General features: G+C 36.0%; 1 protein-coding gene across 1 annotated transcript in view; it reads right to left on the reverse strand.

Moving 5' to 3' along the window:
- Positions 1-15,446: 15,446 nt before the first annotated feature.
- The window catches only part of LOC143362592 (uncharacterized), a 44,915-nt gene continuing 39,593 nt past the window's right edge, over positions 15,447-20,768 (reverse strand). Inside the window, exon 6 of the mRNA XM_076802893.1 lies at positions 15,447-15,900. Coding sequence (XP_076659008.1) covers positions 15,608-15,900 — 293 coding nt within the window. The 3' untranslated portion in view covers positions 15,447-15,607. The remainder of the gene's footprint in view (positions 15,901-20,768) is intronic.

Here is a 20,768-nt window from a genome sequence, read left to right on the forward strand (position 1 = left end):
GCTTCAAGTACCTACAATTCGAAACTTCAAACTGTTATATCTCATCATGGAAGTATCTGACAAAAAAATGTTTCCGACAAAATTGACTTGTTTTTTCCTGTAGAATCTAAATATGTAACATTTTATAGGGGGTTCCATTTAAAATTATAAAGGTACCACCACTCCCCCGTTAAAAGGGAAGGGAGGCCACTTCACGTTTATGTAGTCAGAAAGACCCTTCAGTTCCATGCAATTTAAGACTGAGAACTTTAAAATCGATGGCATAGTCTTCGAGATATTGAGCTGTTCAGAGTTATGTGGGCCACCCTGTATATATGTGATATTGAAATCATATCGATTCTCAGTAGAAGTTGTTTAAATTAGTACTAGACAAGGAACTGACGTCCGAAATACGTTTTAGATGAAACTCTTAAAAAGATAGAGAGTTGTCGAGGGTAAGCTACGTCGAGCTACGTCGTTGTCGAGCTACGGGGGTAAGATCTGGAAAGGAAGTCAGGATTCGCGGTGAAACAGAAAAATTGAATCGTACGTTAGTCGATCGTAATTTGCTGACGCATAAAAAGCTGATCTAACCGAAGCGCGTAAAAGCACAGAAGCGTAAAAGCACAATGAACCAAGCAGAGAGGCAACGCGAGATTAACAACGCGAAGGAAAAGCTGTGTTTCCAAACGACTGCGTTACAAGGAGGATTTACTGCACCTATAATTATAGGTAATAAAGTCAGAGACGTGGAAACCAGAGCGGCATCTGTCTGTACCGAAATATTCGTTATCGACGGCGCGCTGTAAAAACTGTTTCCAGAAACTGTACTACTGCGCCATTCCCTCGATGCCGATGCTCTACCGATTTCTCGGCGTCTCTGCGCCACGTGCACAGTTTTAATAGTAACGCTTCCTAATAAGAAACCAATCTCTATCGTCTTTCTTTCGTCGAAACTTTCCGCAATTCCAATTAGAAATCGAAGTGAACAACTACAGCGGATCCAAAAATTTTCGTTATTTGAACTACGATCATTTTATTAGGAAAAAAGGTACAATAATTTTGGACTCATTTGACAGATCAAAGACCACCGTTAATTTCATTCTGGGAAGGATATTTGTGCGTGGTGTAGGCAGATGAAAAACTGAGGACACGTTGTTCGTCGCAAATGTTACAAATTGAATCGTTTGTAAAAGTGTAAACAATTTTTTATCTAAATCAATCTATTACGGGTTTGAAGATTGAATTTTGCTCTTTACAACTACTGTTTAAAACTTAATCTACAATTTTTTTGGCTGTATTGTAGAATAAAAACGAAGAACAAGTTTGGTGGTGTAAGGCTTTCACGGTGCACTTCGTATTATTGCAAAGATGGCGGTACATATGTATTACCCTTCATTTAAAGCACAATAAATCGACTGGAAAAAACATCGTAGATCAATTTTTAAGCATTTTTTATAAGGGTGAATCTTCAATCTTGAAATCTACGGTGGTATGGGTCACAAGAAAAATTGTTCAATTTTTTTTACAGACGTTTCAATTTGCAACATTTTGGAACAAATGTATTTGTTGAAAACCTTTAATTACTCGAAAAGTAGCAGACATAGAAAGAAATGATAAAAATGAAAATTACTCGGATTTTTATAGGGAATAATACGAGGCAAGAGAAATTTGATTAAAGATAGGCACCGCCATGTAATAGCCAAAAAACTCAATTAATTGATACCCCAGTTAAATCTTCGTAGACACTATGATTAGCTATAAAGGTAATAAAGACTGGTACCGTCTATGGCAGGGGTCGGCAACCTATGACCCGCGGGTCACCGAGTGACCCATTTGATAATTTCAAGTGACCCACTTTAGTTCCGAAAATAAAGTATAATATATAAAAATAAATTATAAAACATAAACATGAAACATCAACTATGTTTGTAATTATTTTCTTAATAAAATATATCTTATTATTTACTAAAAGACTGTTTTAATACGAAAATATCTCTGACCCAAACGTCTCTTTAATACTCACATTTTGGTTGATTTTGACCCGCGGCCAAGAAAGGCTGTCGACCCCCTGGTCTATGGGTTACCAGCGCTGTTGACACTGAAAAGGTGCTTTGAAAAATTGCTATGCATATACAGTCCCATGTGTCCTATTTGTCCCATTTGAGGTGGCCCACTAGGAATATCTCTGAATGAAATGTTTCAAACAAAATTTACATGGTTTCGAGGGTGAAATAATCCTATGTTAATGGTCTTTTGGAGGTGAAGGATTAGAGGGCATTCGAAGATGACTTCCAATTTTTTTAATCGGACCATGTACTTTTTAATACACCAATCGATATATTTAATCATTCCTCATAAAAAGTGATTAACCTTCTTATATCGAAAAACCAGGTGATATTTCGGTTCACTATTTGAACACACTTAAAACAACAGTGGACACGAAACGAGATTCGCCGACAAATACATACATATGTAAAAAATACATATCCTTGTTTATGCGAAAGAATGCAAGCGGAAAAAGTGATAAAATATTGCGCTATGTATAATTTTCTGTCATCTCCATATTTTTGCGAGCTCTTAACTTCTACTTTCGGAACACTATAAAATTCAAGATTTCTCTGAAAATGTATCATCGTTATGCTAATCGCGAGGCGTGCAAGACGGTGTTTGTTATACCGAGAAAGTAACGTGTCCGCGCAAGAATCAAGGGACCTTCGTCGGTTAAAATAAAAGAGCAAGATGATATCTTCAGCAATTTATCCTCTTTTTTCTATCGCGCTTTCATCGCTTATTATTATTTTTTTTTTTTTCGAAAGAAGGCGTCCTCCGTTGGTAATTTGTCCCTACGGCGAAGGATAATCGTCGATAATCTATTACACCGATCCTGCTCCACTCTTCTTTTTCCCTGTACCTTTTCCTCACCTGCCTCGCTCGAAGGCTTTGCACAGCTAAAAATGGAACGTTTCAATTAAACCATTCAGTTCGAAGGTGATTCAGAGAACGACGCTTAGGGTTTTCTATTGGATGTGTACAAAATTTAATATTTACATTTCTACCAGATTAACGGATCTTATTTGTGATTTCAGAGGGTACTCTGGTTTTTAAGGCCGTTTTTTCACCAATTTTTAAGAATTTTTGCAGAATTTTTATATTAGAATTTTGCACACACAGTTTACAACAGGTAACAGTTCATTATTTTATATTTGGTTAAAAGGCAAAATGGTCTGCGGAGATTTAACTGGATCATCAATTAATCGAGTTGTTTTAGTCATTGTGGCGCCACCTATGATTTGGCTTAAATTTCACTTTGACCATATTACTCCCTATAAATATCCAAGGAATTTTCATTTGTATCATTTTTTTCTTATCTTGAGGATTTGAAACTCCTATACTAGGGTAAGGAACTCAATTACTGTGGTGGTACCAATCACTGTGCCTATATTAATTACACTTAAGGCTCGTACAGACCTAAACATTTCGGCGCAATGTTCGTCGAAATGTACAGGTCTGCACGAGCCTTTACTTTTAAAGCATAATGAACATTAAAAACAGAGGATATATTAACTGATTTTGATGAAAAATATTTAATATCTCCTTTTTAATATTCATTATGCTTTAAAAATAAGCATAATTAATATAGGCACAGTAATTGGCACCCTCACAGTAATTGGGTCCCGCACCCTATATCTGTCTAAAATATATAAACTACTATTTTTCATACTCCATATACACTCAAATAATTCGTTCAACAATCATAATCATAATTTAGTCCAATATTTTCTGCTAGGGTTAGAAGTACATTTAGTCATTTAATGAGAATGTTCAATTGTTTCACACATTCTACATTGTAAAATAATATTCAATATAACAACACGTGATAGTAATGTGCAATTGTGTTTTATGAAATCAACAATTTAACCCCACAGATGGTATCTTCTATGGAATTAAATTATACCCCTTTAGGATAAATAAACAACTGCTTAAAATCTGATCCCAATTAGCAAATCAATGTTTTGAAGGAATTCACCTTGAAAAAATGTGAAAAAGTTTAGTGAGAGCTTGAATAACACATCAAATATGGCTACCATAACGGCACGTACATACACTAACGAGCAAAACTGAGTCTACACTATTTGAAGCAACATAGTAAATTTCACCGATATTGGTTAATTCGTTTACGAGTTATAAATGATTAAAAGTGCGATTTTAAGTCGAAAATCGTGAAAAATGGCAATTTTTCCACTTTTAAGCTTTTATAACTCGTAAGCGAATTAACCAATATCGGTGAAATTTTCAGCATGGATATAATTTATTCGAGCGAATCAAATACATTCTTTAAATTTTCAATACAGGCTCAGATAAAAAAGCTGAAAAAACCAACTTTTATTATTTCTTTTGCGATTCCGACCAATTCAAAGTTTTTTCAAAAATTGTTTACACCGCGTCTAATAAACTAATCCTTCTAACTTCTCAATAAAATTCAAGTCATTTGATCTAATTTTTAAAAAGTTATGTTGCTTCAAATAGTGTAGACTCGTATAGAAAATTGTATAGAAAATCATTAATGTTTACAATATTTTGAAGTGATGGAGAGGGCAGTGCTGAGAATAACATTATCCTAATTTCAATCGGTACTGCTTGATTTATGGCGTAAAAATTTTATTTGTATATCTAACTGATACTTTCGTGTCAACTCGTCCTTCTGCTTCTCTACTTTTCTTCTACGTGCGAGTGGCAACTTCGATAAGATAACTAGCTTCGTTACTTTGCACCATACCGTTGTTTTCATAATTAGTGCAACCGACACTTTTTTTCGTATTCTTCATGGCACATATCAGGCCACTTTATAAAGTTTTCAGTGTTGTACAGCATTTATGAGCCTCCTGCGTTAAACCACGAAAATAGTTTTTTCTATACCTACTACATTATGTTGGTATATATGGAATGTCCGATTTTAGAATATCAATGCAATAAATAGACTGCGTATCTTTACGCAATTTCTCACTTTCATAGTTTATTTTCTAACAATCGAATCATAAGGAACGTTTTCTTCGTTGATTAGGAGATAAATTGTAGAAAGTCTAAACTAAAAATGTTATCATATTTTAATAATATAAATGGTTTAGAAGAGATATTAAATTTTGTTCATTAAAATCAGTTAATATACCTCTTTCTTAATATTCATTATGCTTTAAAAATAAGTATATTTAATATAGGTACCTCAACCTATACCATTTTAAGGTGCAAAACTGATGTTTGAGGTCCTATTTCCATTTTTTATTTAAATATTTAATTTTAATTTTAAATACATATTTCAATGTTAATCAATATGATTGTCGTTATGATGCGTTATGCGATTTTTGATGCTAGAAGAAACTCAAAAATAAACGCGAAAAATCGAAGCATTCAATTTCCACCATACTACAATAAACAAACTTGTAATTCGTTGACAGAGTATGTTGATTGAAATGGTACCTACCTTGATCAATAAGTTTCACTTAGAAAAGCATTTTATTTAAGTAACGTTACTGTTAACCCTTTTGCACTACTATTTATTTTGTGGTTACAGTGCTGAGAAATTCTTCATCGTTCAGAATTTCATAGAAAAAAGGAAAGTTTATATTTATTGTAGGCCTATGTTTTCTTCGAAGACTATGTATCGACAACAACAAAATAGAATCTTATTTCGGTTCAAAGGGAATTAATAACATATATATTTATTAGACTCTATTCAGAATCTTCATCAAGAGTCTGTGCACGTATTATAGGGCAAGGTGGTTAATAATAACATTAATAACCTAATAATAACTTGACTTCGGTAGAAAGATTGAAAGAATTGAAAAGTATCGATGTACTACTTTCGACCTACTAAAATCATTAACGAAAGAAGGAAATTCCGAAATGGGTCCTGTTCCATGCGACGGGTGCAGAAAACTTTTATTTTGCATAAAGATCCGCAGCTTACTAATAAATAATTTAAAAAGAAAACGCTTGCAGTTACTCTTAAAACTTTATTGCATTTAACAGCATTAATGCAAGAGTGCGATCATTTATGGCAATGTATATCATTTTATATCATGCTATAAGAACGAATATTAACGAATGTTGCGTTTCTCTGGTCCGTTTAAACCATTCACATTGTTATTTCTTTAATGCTACGGTGACAGTATATTATTTTTGTCCGTTCGACCTATTTGCATTCTTATTTCTTTAATGCTACAGCGGTAATATATTATTGTTCGACCCAGTTAAGTCTTCGTTTGGTTGCAAACGGTTTTATGTTTTAAAAATATAGTCGCCACTAAAACGCTTTTAAAGAAAACAGTTTTTTTGTTCTTCAGCTGTTTTTAAAATATTTTTTTCAGATTGTTCCTTCCTCAAATTCCGTCAAATTCATTTTTCTAAGCTTAAATTGTAAGACGAAACAAATAACAATTTTGAGCATAATTCATAAATATAAAAATATATTTTTTATTCATTACCTAAGACCTTTTCATTCCATTGTATATTACACAAGAACTACACTATTATATTCTAAACACTTCGAACATCTACATTGTTTGAATTTTTCAAAATATTTAGTTAACTGTCAATTCTTCGACCATATGCCTCTAATACCATTTTTTTATATGTAGAATAGCAAGGAGAATCGATATGTACGAAAAGAAAATGTAGGTATCCGTTTAAAAAAATGTCAATGGCCATCATATGACCGCTGCGCCTCCGACTAGGGAAAAACGACTGACACCATCTTGTAGTCATTGAGAAGCCATTCACCTTTCTCATATTTTTTCTTAACTTCAACCAAAACGAAGATATAGCTTGTTACGGTCGCATGAATCGCCCTGTATATGTATAAACTAAATTTTATTTGTGTTATCTACTAAACAAAACTCTTCGTCTCTGACCGTATCAAAACGTTCCGTAGCTCTTTCGATCAGAGCCCGAGCAGTTCGGGGCTGGCTTGGAGTGCGCTTGCACAGGTTTCTTTTCAATCTAAACGATTTTATCAATCGGGCAAGTGTAAATAATAGTCGATAAAAGAACTGAACGCGGAAAGCGCACAGGCACGGTTTTTGCAATAGTGATCCCGAGTGTGATTCTAGACCGGCGTAATCGCGCCGACTCGCGGCGCACATGGCATGTCGCGTGTTGCTCGAGGAGAACGGTATTGTTTACCGACTCGTTATTTATATAGCGAAGGCATTGGTAATAACCGCACCGTGTCGCGTCGTCGCAGCGAACTGCGTTAACCGGTAACCGGTACGCGAAAGATAAGAGAAACGCCACCAGGCCCGCACTCGCTATACCTGGACGCCGCTTCACGCGACTGCCAATGGGAATGGAACAAGAAATTATTAATGTTGACCCTCTCCCAGGTGTCTTCCGTTAAATAAAACCTACTAAACTTCCGGAAAGTTCCAACTCCGACCGTTAGATTTACCAATGGATCCAAAAAACATTTCGATATCCACTATACACCTAATGCTATTTCGGGGGCAAAAATAGAAGTCTATTTCAAAAGTGATTCTGTACGATTCTATTTAAAGCTATAGATCAATATAATTCTGTTATAGACGATGTTCAATATAATTTTATGTTGGCATAGGGCTCTGTATGATTCTATCTCAGAAGAACGTCCTATAAAATTCGATGCCGGTAGTACGATTAATATCATTCTACATCACGAGAGCATTGAATAAAATTCTATTCCGGTAGAGAGTTTAGAACTCTTTAAACAAAGTAATGATAATATATAAACAACAACTACTCCAGTTAGAGTTTTTCCTCATAGAGACAACGGCCATTTTACAGAACGCTTTTCCATGACACAATCATACCAAATTAGATATAATCGATACCAAATTAGATATAATTGTGAAGAAGTCCTATTGAATTTTTGCTATAATACAATTATATTACACTTATTAAAATCATGTTACACGCACTTTTTAAATAGCGTCATGTTGCAAGAACTTTTCAAAGAGAATCACATAGAATTATTTTTTAGATATCTTTGTACAAATGTGGTTCTCCTAAAAAGTATTATATGAATTAACATTTTCTCACGTAGAATAGCAAGAGAATGAAATGACCGCAAAAGGGGAAACGTTTAGATTAAAAAAAAAAAAATAATGTAACTGCAAAATACTCGTGCATCAATGTATTTACGATAAGAATACGATTGTGAATATCTAGTTCATTTTCACCAAAAGGATAAAACAATATCTTATATGCTATGTATTGAATCAAGAACCTGCACATTCATAAATATTTCCAATATTCAGTTTATTATTGCCATTATTACTGACAATGCACCTTTGCAAAATACTGTTACATTATTTTCCACCTATTAAAACCTTTTAAAATACTGTTATATTATTGTCAAGTTACTAAAGAATCTTAACACACTATCGGCGGGAAGGGTATTAACACCTTCTATGCAGAACGTACGCTAAGTGTTAGTAAAGCACTTACCAATGCTTGTTTTTTTTTCATGTAATGAATATTTTGTTTTGCACAACTCTTTGTAAGCAACCTTCAGGTTGTTAAGCAACGACGTGACGTGTGAGTCAAGCTCATGGTGTTACCCGCCGATAGTGTGTTAAAATACTGTTACATTATTTTGAATCCATTAACCCTCCGTATACTATGCCGGAGCAGTGTCGTTAGATGAGGGGAGGAAGCACGAATCGAGGGGAAAAAGTTACCCGCACTCTGCCAGTAACGGAGTACATATGCAGGACGGAGACGGAACGCGTCACGTGACTGAGCCGCGGCGGAAGCGTGGGGAATAGCGCGGTAGAAGGGGAAATTAGAGTGGGGGAACATGTTCTGATCTGGCGACTCTGATCCCAGCTAGTGTCGTCAGATGAGGGGAAAAAGTTACCGTCTCTCTGTCAGTACCGGAGTATGCATGGACAGAGACGGAACGCGTCACGTGACTGGGCCGCGGCGGAAGCGTGGGGAATAGCGCGGTAGAAGGGGAAATTAGAGTGGGGGAACATGTTCTGATCTGGCGACTCTGATCCCAGCTAGTGTCGTCAGATGAGGGGAAAAAGTTACCGTCTCTCTGTCAGTACCGGAGTATGCATGAACAGAGACGGAACGCGTCACGTGACTGGGCCGCGGCGGAAGCGTGGGGAATAGCGCGGTAGAAGGAGAAATTAGAGTGGGGGAACAAGTTTTGATCTGGCGACACTGTGCCGGAGTCATTCGTAATCCGTAGGGGTGGGGATAAGTTCGAGTGACCGTCAGTATGTACAATTTTATTTCGAAATTAGAAAATTGCTATCCCCTCTTCTTCTTCTTCATCCGAAATACGACGAAAGCCAGTCCCGAGCCATCGCCTTATGTCGATAGAAAACTGTATTGAAATATCGGTGTGGATTCTTGAGGAAATAATTTGTTTCAGATCACGAGCCACACGGTTTATAAGAAAAACAATTTATTCAATCGATACTGTCTTTATACCAATTATAAACATATTTTTTGGTTTTACCGATTAACACAAATCTTTCATTCGCTCTCACACTCGTCAAACACTTCGTCGTAGGCATTCACTCTCGTTTCGCTCATGCTTTCGATAAGTCAGCTTATCGATGCTTCGATCACTTTCTATTCGTTAATATACATATATATTATTCACCGTTAACCCTCAAATTGTCAAGCATGAACGATCATGTTTGTTAAAAGTTGTACATATTTTGTTCCCACATGCGTCGACCACTTCTACGATTCAACGTCTTTCAAGTCAGACCGCGAGATTTCAATTCGACCTAATTGCAATTAATCGTCCGCAATGCGAAACAGTTCGGGGGTTAATGAAACGCACAAACTCGTAGTCGATTATCCGTTCAGCTACAGAAATCTTTTCGAAGTACGTACATCAAATCAATCGCGGTCCCTATATGGATTTAATAATTACGACTACAACGGTAACGGCTCGAAACGCGATCGCATTGTTTAACAATTATACCGACACTTGGTTTTCCACGCCGGCTGTTCATCGGCGTTTGTCGCAAAGGGCTTGAAAAAATATGAAATTTCTATGACGCGGTCGTGCGCGTGATACATTCGATTTTTTTTTAAATTCGCGCGCCTAATTATCTAACGATAAGCTTAATCGTATGTATATAATACAATCTGTACGTACGCACGATGGACCAAAGTCTTCGGTGAGTTTCGGGTTCTCGATTGGCTGAACCGATCAATTAAATTTCAAATGTCTCGAATTTCTTTCGAAAACCCGAAAGCAGTACCCGCTCGACTAGGTCCAGCTTATTCTATCTTTGGTCCTCTAGCCGCTATGATTCGTTGCCAGACATCGAATTTCGTTTTTTTTACAAAACTTCTCCAATCGTTCTCGCATCCACCGTCCATTTCCTTTCCTAATCCCACCGAAACGCACCGTTCGCGATCGAATTATAGTTTCTCAGATTCCTCTTGCACCGAATTATCTTTTTCAGATAATAAATTAATCTTCTTAGAACTCGAGCTTTAACCATCGGTCAAGCAACACCAAGGTTCCCCGACAAATATATTCAGTTAAATATAATGAGAATTCCGATTCGATAGTTGTCACAATTTTTCACTTGTTCCAATACGAATTGTAATTGTCATTAACACTAGATCTACGAGACTCAATGGCGGAAGCCACATTTTTTATTTTACGGTTATTCGGATTGTCGAGATGCACTTGTAGGGAATCATTCATTTTTTTTCGAATGTATACAGTGGATACAAAAAGTATTCCAACTCTAAATTTCTCATACTCCTGTACTATTTTTTTTTTCAACGAAATTATCATAGTTAAAAAATTGACAATTTCTCGAGAATCGGAAATTTGGTGTTCAAGCACTTTTTAGATCCACTGATATTCTGATCAAAATCGTTAAAAATCTAAAGAAATACTCTTATTTACTAAGTAAATAACTCTCTTCATTTTTGTAATGTAAAATAGTCAGAGCTACGTAAATCTAGCGTTAACTTCTTTTTTTTTCTTATATAGATACTGTAATCATTAGACTGCAGATATTTATGAAAAATTAATATTTTCAATGTCAATTATACGAAACATAAACCCAAACAGAAAATTCTTTGTTTCTCTAATAATCTTATCAGATTGAAAATAATATATTGACATTTCTAAATATCCTTGTAATTCTCGTATCATTTTAAATTTCTACGGTAAGTCTACGGTAAGGGACTAAATTACTATGGGGAGTGTCAATTACTATGCCTATATTAATTATACTTATTTTTAAAGCATAATGAATTTTAAAAAAGATCTATTAAATTTTTTTCATTAAAATCAGTTAAATGTTATATATCTCTTTTTTAAATATTCATTATTCTTGAAAACTAAGTATAATTAATACAGGCACAGTAATTGGCACCTCCGCAGTAATTGCGTCCCTTATCTTACTCTGTCGTAATTGCATAAAATCCGCAGTCTAGCAATCATACACGCAAAGTATACTGAAAATTTTGGGACTGTTTGTGCTTCGAGGCGAATTCAACTGAAGTCGATTGTACCAAAAATCAGGGATTACTTTGGTTTCAGAAAACGCTGGGAATAGTATACTCATTGCACTCGCAATTGACGATGCGATACGCGTGTCAAATTCTATTGGAATTTTCCGAAATATGTAGCGACGAAAAGAGAAAAAAGTGTCGAAAGTGAAACTACAACTCGGAAGCACTGTTAGAAAAATAGAACTAGACACGTTTCCGTCGTTTTGTACAAATTTGATCACACCAAAACATTATATCGTTATCGTATGTATATACAATTTCATTCTGTTTTCAACGAAAGAAACGTGAATCGAGGTTATACTTGACACCGTCTTCGTGCAACGCGTTCTATGTATTTTTTTTTTTAAATTCTTCGTTATTCTGAAATGCTTTGAAATATGGTACAATTGGACGATTTGTTTGTAAATGGACGTTTGTATTTGTCGTAAGGCACATTTTGCATTTTGATTTTGTAATCTCTGGAACACCAGCTCCGTACTCACCCTCGATTCTGATTTTCGGAGGTAAAACAATTTTCGGGCAGTGTAGAATGCGAACAGCAATGATATATCGATTATTGCGGCACCGTTACTCTGCATTTCGAAATATCATCTCCCGACGTACGGGTTTTTCTTGTAATTTTTTAAACACACTCTGAAATCATTAACTGGTAGGTTTTAATCTCTTAAGTGGCGTGTTCTTCGCAACGGAAAGTCTCCATTGAACTCTCCTCAACTAAAACGAGGTATTGTTAATTAACTAGACAGCGGGTTTTTACGCGAATTCCTATTTTCGTGGACTATTTTCTAAGATCCAAGACGAGGAACAAATTTAATTTATCAACTACAAAATTGGTTTTGGTAAGCATTAGAATGAAGATGTTATTAATGTTTATATGATAATTTCGTAAAAAACAATCGTACGACAATAAATTTGGACTCATTTTAAAGTTAGAAGCCTCTATATTCATAACCCATTGTTCACTTTATTCCAAGATTTTTTTTCATGATTTTTAGTTTCCTATCTTCAGCATCCTACATCATGTAAAAATATCTTAGACGAAACTGAACACTGATTTGCGAATGTAGAGGCTTTAAAATGTGTCCAGGCTTATGGTTGTGCTATTTGTTTTTACAAGACAATCGTAATTTAAATGTCGATCATTTTTCGACAATCGGAAATATAGTGTTTAAATACTTTTTGGGCCACTGTACATGTTTCCTTGTGCTTTAAAAATGTTACCATAAGTGCATAAAGACCCGCAGTCTATTAATTATACTTCCTCCTAATTCAATTTGGTCTATATGTTACAGGAAATTGAGTTCACATTGAACGATATTATTTACAAAATTTGGTGTACGCATTACCCGCGCAATAAAGACCATAGTTTTGTTAAGAATATTATCTGGTGTTGCCACTTAAGCGATTAACGATCATTAATAATCGGTTCGATAAATAAGTGTACGTACATATAAGTATTTTAAAACCCTGCACGTGCAAATGGTAACGCTGAATCGTATGTACGAAATTAAAAACGCAAACATTCTTCTTCACACTCGCATACACACAGATACGCAGCACGCGCGTGTAAATGGGGTACGTAAGTAAATACATACCTAACAGACATACAGGTGCGTAATGTGCGTTTCACGAACAGACAGGAGCTTTCCTCATTGGTTTCTCCATTACTTTACATTCGAATTCTCCACGCAACTTTGTAGTCTTGACTATGCAAATGTTCGATCGTGTCTCGACTAGGTACAGTAAAGTCTTGATCTAAGTCGAACGGAGCTACACGATCTTAGTTGGTTCGTCTATCCCCTCCACTGGGAGGCATGGGACCCTCCACAAGGTTGCCGAGCAGTGTAAAGTGTAAACATGCTACGTAATCCGATACCATGTCGGGTATATCGGTGTGAACCACTACTAATCCAATTTCAAAACTTCTGTATTTTGCATTACATTTTTATGGGATTTTCACTAACTTATTCGTAGCATTTTTCGAATTAAAATGACACGAAACACGATATAATTTGAACTGTATTTAGTGGTTTAATTGATGGTATGCAAGGCGCCTTTGGCCGCTCGGTCCGTGTTCACACGTGTTCGGTGTAGTAGCCCTACACGATCTATGTCGCAGCACGGACCCGAGGATTGGGCTTAGATCAAGACTTTACTGTAGAACAAAATTTTGTAAACAACTTTTTAAGACGTTACGACTGTAGACGCATTTACTGCAGTCTTGATAGTCTTAAATTTAGAATTAATCGAAATTAAATTTAAATTAGATTTTTAGTTTCTTTAATAGACCAGTTTGCATAAAAAATCTGCAGCAATCTTATAATAATAGAATTTTATTGACATTTCAGTGCCAATTTCGTAAGACCAGTTACAGTACTAACTTGAGTAAATTTTGGCAAGTAATGACAACTATTTTTCCACGCGTTAAAAATTATGGATCAATGCTGATATTGACTAATATAATAGAAAATCGAGTTGCTCTTCGATTTCAGGGAGATTTTCAAATGTACCATCAAAGTTTCAATTCCTATGAAATAATTAACTTTGTAAACATGATTTTCGCAGATGAAGCGTCCCGTCTCGCGAACCAAGAAGTACAATTATCTTAGCTATGAATACATCCCGTTGTGCTTCCATTCACACGCATGTTTTCACACTGCATTCACATAGTATACGCGTGTGTATATACATATAACCTTTTTTGCATCTACTTTAGTGTATATCTATATCTTGTTTGTCTCAAGTATATATATGTATTTTATATACACGTGTACGTACATACCAAAAGTACTGTGATAATGGACGGCTCATGATTCCCTATCTAAAAGACATCATTCAATTGTGAAGAATAATCACCTTTCGAAGTAATTAGGAGCATCGACGTGTAAATCTACTATTTCCACAGAATTGCTTTTGACTTCAAACCAAACGTGTTACCTTATCGATAGACTGCAGATCTTTACGAGAAATAAAAATTATCTTAGGAATGTTTTTCTTTTTTTAATGACTTGAAAAGAACTTCAAAATTATATATCAATATCCTCTGATTCTTTTAATCCTTCTTTAAACGCATAAAATCTGCAGTCTACTTATCAATGATCACAAGGACGGGAAGATTCGTTGAATTCGAACTATGTTTCCGCCCCGACAGTGTAAACATAGTTTCGTGTTAACAACGAGCGGACAGAGGTCGATTTTCACTGTGAAATTTGATATCAAAGCGAGAAAAGGGACTTCACTCGATTCATTATAAGTCAAATTAGAGCATGCGGCGTCAGGGTGTCCGACGAAATAGCATACACACTCGAGCGTATTTGTTCTTATGATTTTCTCTTTGTACATTATAGAAATAAATATACTTAAAAATCAGTGAATGATCATATTTGAGCTGCTCATTTACCGAATCGATTAACCTTGTAAAATAAAAGGCAGAGAAAATCTGATGAAACAGTATATCCAGCAGACCCAATACAATTATTTCGAAAAGCGTTTCAATTTTTGTGTGTTTAATAATTAAGCTTAATTATAGGATAAAATTTCTTTTAAATTAGCCATCGACCAAGTACGTTGGCGATCAAATGTAATAAGCCTCGAAATGTTTGGTTAATCCTCGAATCCCGGATCCATTTTGTGTTACAAACGTTTCATCTAAAATTCCAGTTTTCAAAACAAAATTGGCGAGTAAAGATTTGAAATGAGTCTAGTCATGGCTGCCATAAGATCGTGAAATGCATTCGCCTTGTTGGGATCCATCGATTAGGCGATTTTGGCGATGAAAACTATGTACATATTTTCTATTATAATCCGATTCTGTGGTGCTCTTTTAAGACGAACGCCATTTTCAGGGACACCCGGACGTCACGCTGTCGACACTTACATACGTAATGGACAATTCTGCCAATGTGAAGTATAGTTCGTAGAGATACCACGGTCGTCGTTGCTCCTCCATGTGGTTCCTCTTCGTTTGTTCCTCGAACGGTCAAACTTCACACGCGATGATCTAGTTGCACACGTGTATGAACGGTTCGAAGGAGACTCGACGGAAAAGTTCGAGCAGGGACGATCGTACAACAATCGTCGAACGATCTCAACTGTTGCCGGGTATCGGTATCATATGATAAGCGGAGGGGGATTGAAGGGGTGGCGTGTGTCGGACGGCGTTTGGTTGCGAGGGAAGCTGAAGAGAACGGTAATCGAGCGCGGGGGCGGCCGGATGCTGTCCTTCCCGGTGTCTCCTCAGGTCCACCTTCCTCTGGAAAGCTTTGTCGCAGAGGCCACATTGAAAAGGCTTGTAACCGGTGTGCTTGCGCATGTGTGTGATCAGATTGCTGCTCTGGGAAAACGCTTTGCCGCACACCACGCACTTGTGCGGTTTCTCGCCTGCAACAGAAATTCAAAACGGCCCGTTTTAGGGATTTCGATAGACACAGTTTCCATTAGTCTACAGTAGTACAGTGAATTCTCTATATATGTCGCCGAGGCATGGCTGATAAACGTCGCAGAATTATCCCCACTACTGCGGGGTGTACTCCGTGAGGGGCCCTGAGGCTCAAGTGGCTTCGGTCGCCGAGGAGTGTAACATGATGCGGGTCTGGTATATCGGTGTGAGACCAGAAGACCACTACTAATCCAATAACAAAACTTCTTTATTTTTTATTATCTTTTTATGGAACTTTCACCAACATATTCCTGGCATTTTCTAATGAAAATGATACCAAATACGATGTAATTCCGATGATATTCTCCGACAGAAGCTGTTTTAGTAGACATTCTAATAAATAAATTATTTTCATGCGACTTCCATTATACAGATTTTGAAATATTTGTTTCGTAAGAATATTTTATTAAGAAGTTCCTAAAAGTAATGTTTATGTGCATAGAAGTTTCACACCAACATTTTTTGACCACTGTAACACTATTATCAGTGTAGAACGCATACTCTACCATTGCTCCAGATGCATAGATATAAGGCAGAGATTAAAAATATCCAGTAGTATCCACTCATCACTAAACATGACAATCCAATATGAAAGTACTTTGAATTGTTTAAGCAAATATAGAAACATTTATACTCATTTAGATTAGTTCACATATTGTATAAATAATACTTCCTTTACAAGAACTAATTTCACCAATCTTGCATGTGTAAAAACTTTCTTATCATGTCTTTTTTCACTAACGAGTAATGTAACATTCAATAAGTCAATAAAAAAAAGGAAGAATGGTACAAGATTGTATTGAAATCTATAGAATATTGTTTCACTGATTTTTCAAAAGTGAGCAAAAAATATACAAGAATCCGCAGATTACTGATTAAAAATAGGTACAATAAATAACATAAGGTAATTACACAATTACATACGTAACATAATTACAGTACCATCTGACAAAATTTTAACGTTTCCACCAAATTGTTTCCCCCAAGTTGACGAAAATTTAAAAATAAATTATTTGTTACATTTTTCGCGTCAATTATGTTCGTGTATTGCTAAAAAATATTCATAATTTCGTTAAAGAACAGGATAACGTATATTGCCATAATTGCGTATCATTTCGCTTGTAAAAAGCGAGATTCTTGGTATAGATCAATTTCACAAGTTGTTGGAGATATTTAAAAAATTAATTTGCATTAGTCATACATTATACATATATGTATTGTAAAAAGAAAATTCTTTTCTTCCTTCCCTTTAGAAAATTTTTTACACATGACTTCGAAGTTAATAAGTTTGTTTAACGATCATCGTTGAAAATCAACGATATTTATATTTTATTTTTTACCATAAGGACTCTTTGGGTCCGCAAATCAAATTATTTCCTGACCCTATATTTTATCAATTATTTTATGTAAATAGCAATTTTCATAAAGATCCGCAGTCTATTCATGGCACGACACTTGTTAATATTCCAGAATATTTTACAATTCGAAGTGTTTAAATTGTTAATAAACAAAATAATGAAAAAAATTATGAAAAAATGAACAAGTCGAAAATTATTAAAAGTAGAAATACATTCTTATTTAATTTACGTTTCTTAAAAGTGACATGGAAAATGGTTATTTGTAAATGTAAATTTGTAAAACCTTTTTAAACAATCATTTTACAGCGTAGTTTCAACGAAGCGATCTATATTCGCATTATCGGTGACGCCAATTAATTTGCCAATCAATTACCGGTCAGTTGGTTTGCTCGACCGAAATGCAGTCTCACAGCAAGATGCAATTTCGATTAACTAACGAGGAAAACGAAGAAGCGCGATTTCGAATAACGAGCCAAGGTGGATCGAGCACACCTGGATCAACTGATAAATCGTGAGGAGCGTTTGGTCGCCGACGCGCGACGTGACGGTTCGAACAATCCGTTTGCGTCAGAGACAGGCGGGAGGCCCCTTTTTCGACATGATAGATCTCCCACACTTTTCTTCCTTGAATTGCCAACGATTCTCCGCGAAGAACAAACTTTAACAGCGTCACTGCTTCGAGCATTGACAGTTTAATGATCTATGTTCGAACAGCTAAACGCTCGTTCAACGTGCTGGACACGATGCTGAGTCTGAATTGTTTTAATTCTGTATAACGTTTATTCGACAACAGTTACATTCCTTTTCAGAGTCGTGGATTCGTGTAACGGTATTAACAATCCACATTTTGAAATAATTTCGTTGCTAAAAAGATGAAGAAGCCCCCTTCTCCCAAAAAATAAAATAAAATTTTTCCTGATATATGATTAAATAAATAACAAAAATTGTACAAAAAGGCGAAAGATTATAACCCCATTCTTCATAATTATAAAATCATTATGAAAGATTGAAAAAGACTGAAGCTTGCATTCACCTAATACGTTAGCAGCTACAATTTATTTTACGGTTACGGTGATTAGAGCTTCATTTTTGTTCTAGAAATTTCGACGAACACAGCTTTTCGACTCTTCTACAGTAGCACAGGTTTCGTTCGATACAAGACGATGGTTCCGGACCGCTTTCGTCGTACTTCGGACGAGGGTACAAACTATAACGTGCTCGAATTCTTTTGTTTCCGTAATTTTTTCAGAAAAAGAAAACTTCGGTTCAAAGAAATTTGAATATCTAAGACTACTTCTAGAAACACTGCTATATTCTATGCGCTGACGCACAAACGTTTGCCGCATTTATGTCAAACTATTAGGTAAATTCTTTTTCACCCGTGGCAACATCGAGCGGGTACACAGTCCGTCGCGAGTTTGCTGAAACATCTTTGTCCATCGTGCAAGAAATTCGTCGAAAGTCAAATATTTGCGCGTAGACTATTATCGGGTCGTTTAAGAATCATCTCTCATGCGGATCGGGTTGCCGATAAAGTGTAAACTCGCTTTGAAAGTCCTCGATTAGTCGTCGTCTAACGACGACCGCGCGAACGGTTTTTCACGATTGTAAAACGCTGATAAACGCGGCCGTGCGTAAGCCGCGCGACGGAGCCCGGTTGTCGTTAAGATTCTATCAAGAAGAAATTAATTTCACTCGGGGCGAAGCTACCGGCCGTTTCGCGTTATTGTGCCCGAAGAACTTATCTAAACTGCACAAACCCGGGGAGAAAAAAAATTTTCCACGTAGCCACTCATCTTCCGGCGCGACTATCGATCTCTTTCGACGATCTCCATCGGATAGATCCTCCCATTTTCAAACAACGGTGCAGTAAACATTTTTTCAACATCACTCCGTAGCTTCCCAAACGTATTGTCTCGAAAGTTCCCTTCGGAATGTGCACGTTTAGTATTGTTAAATAACACAAGCATTAGGTTGTTGCATCTGAAATGGCAAATTTTTAACAGTTTTTACTGTTTTTGGTCATTCACGTTCTTCGTTCACAAGATTGTTATCTCCATTTTGCAGTCCTTTTTACCATCAACGAATAGTACGTTAATCGATCACCACATTTTCCACACACACACACACACGACAGTCGTATTGATTGACGTGGAAATAAAATTTATTTAGATAAAAAATGGACACCCAAAAGTTAAAATTAGACACCTAAATCAAAAACACGCACGTGTCGCGTAACAATTTTTATGACAGATGTGTGCTTCTTGTTTCAGTACGAAGAAAACGAGTTTGTTATAATATAATGAAAATCGACGATTAATAAAATGTGAATTTTAAAATCTTTTACATATTTCTTGAATTCAAATGGTCCTAGTAAATGAAATTAGTGGCACCGAATAACTAAATTATAGTGTAAGGTGTAAACGTAAATGTCAAGTAATAACCAAGAATGATTATTAATATCTCCGATCGTTTATACGAACAAAATGGGCAAGACTTGTATGCGAAACATACACGTGGCAGTTAACGTGTGCTATGCCCTCTGTATGCTATACCGGGAGTCATTCGTGACCCGTCGGTGGTGAGGATAAGCTCGAGCGACCGTCAATATGTACTTTATTCCGATACTTCTTCATCCGAAATACGATGAAAACTGGTCCCGAGCTATCGCCTTATATCGAAAGAAAACTGTAGTGAAATGTCGGCGTGGATCAGAAATGACTCCGGCGTAGGCCTAGAGAACTCGCAGGTGTCGGAGGGGTTAATAAATCAAGTAATTTTGAGGGTCGTTTAATAAGATTAATAAGATTGAGACGACAGAGAGATAAAAGGCTGTGAATTAGAAAGAGAAACGGTAGCCCCATTTCTGATAATGAAAATGTCAACAGGGCTGTCATCGTCATGCCTGAACTCCTTTTTCGAGATTAAGCGCGCCATCAATTTGCACCGATACAATAATCGGAGTTAGAGCCTTTGCTATAAATACGAACAATAGCGAGTGATGATGACGCCTTGTTATCACAAGCATATTCGTTTGTGTCACCGCTTAGGACGGTGCAGAGAAAAAATACCATTATCGTAATTGTTCGGTCGGCTTTCGATCTACACCCCTTTCACAACTAATGAAAGATGGTTGTCTACAAGCTTTTCTAGAACAAAGTACCATCTTATTATCAACCAATTATTTATAAAACGAACAAGATTGCAATTATTCGGAGTTTGATCAATTTTTATTATACTACACGATCGATCAAACGAGCGTGTTTAGTGACTTTCACCAATAATTGTAAAATAAAACATCTGAAACTAGTTAATGCTGGAATATGCATAAACTTTTTAAATCAGACGTAAACCTGCCAAGCATTGAAAGTATTTAGTAAATATTATTTTATAAAAATGGTAACAATAGATTTATCGATTTATCAATAGATTAATCGATTCTTAGGCAAGGA

Source organism: Halictus rubicundus, chromosome 2 (assembly GCF_050948215.1).
Source record: "Halictus rubicundus isolate RS-2024b chromosome 2, iyHalRubi1_principal, whole genome shotgun sequence".
Taxonomy (NCBI): Eukaryota; Metazoa; Arthropoda; class Insecta; order Hymenoptera; family Halictidae; genus Halictus; species Halictus rubicundus.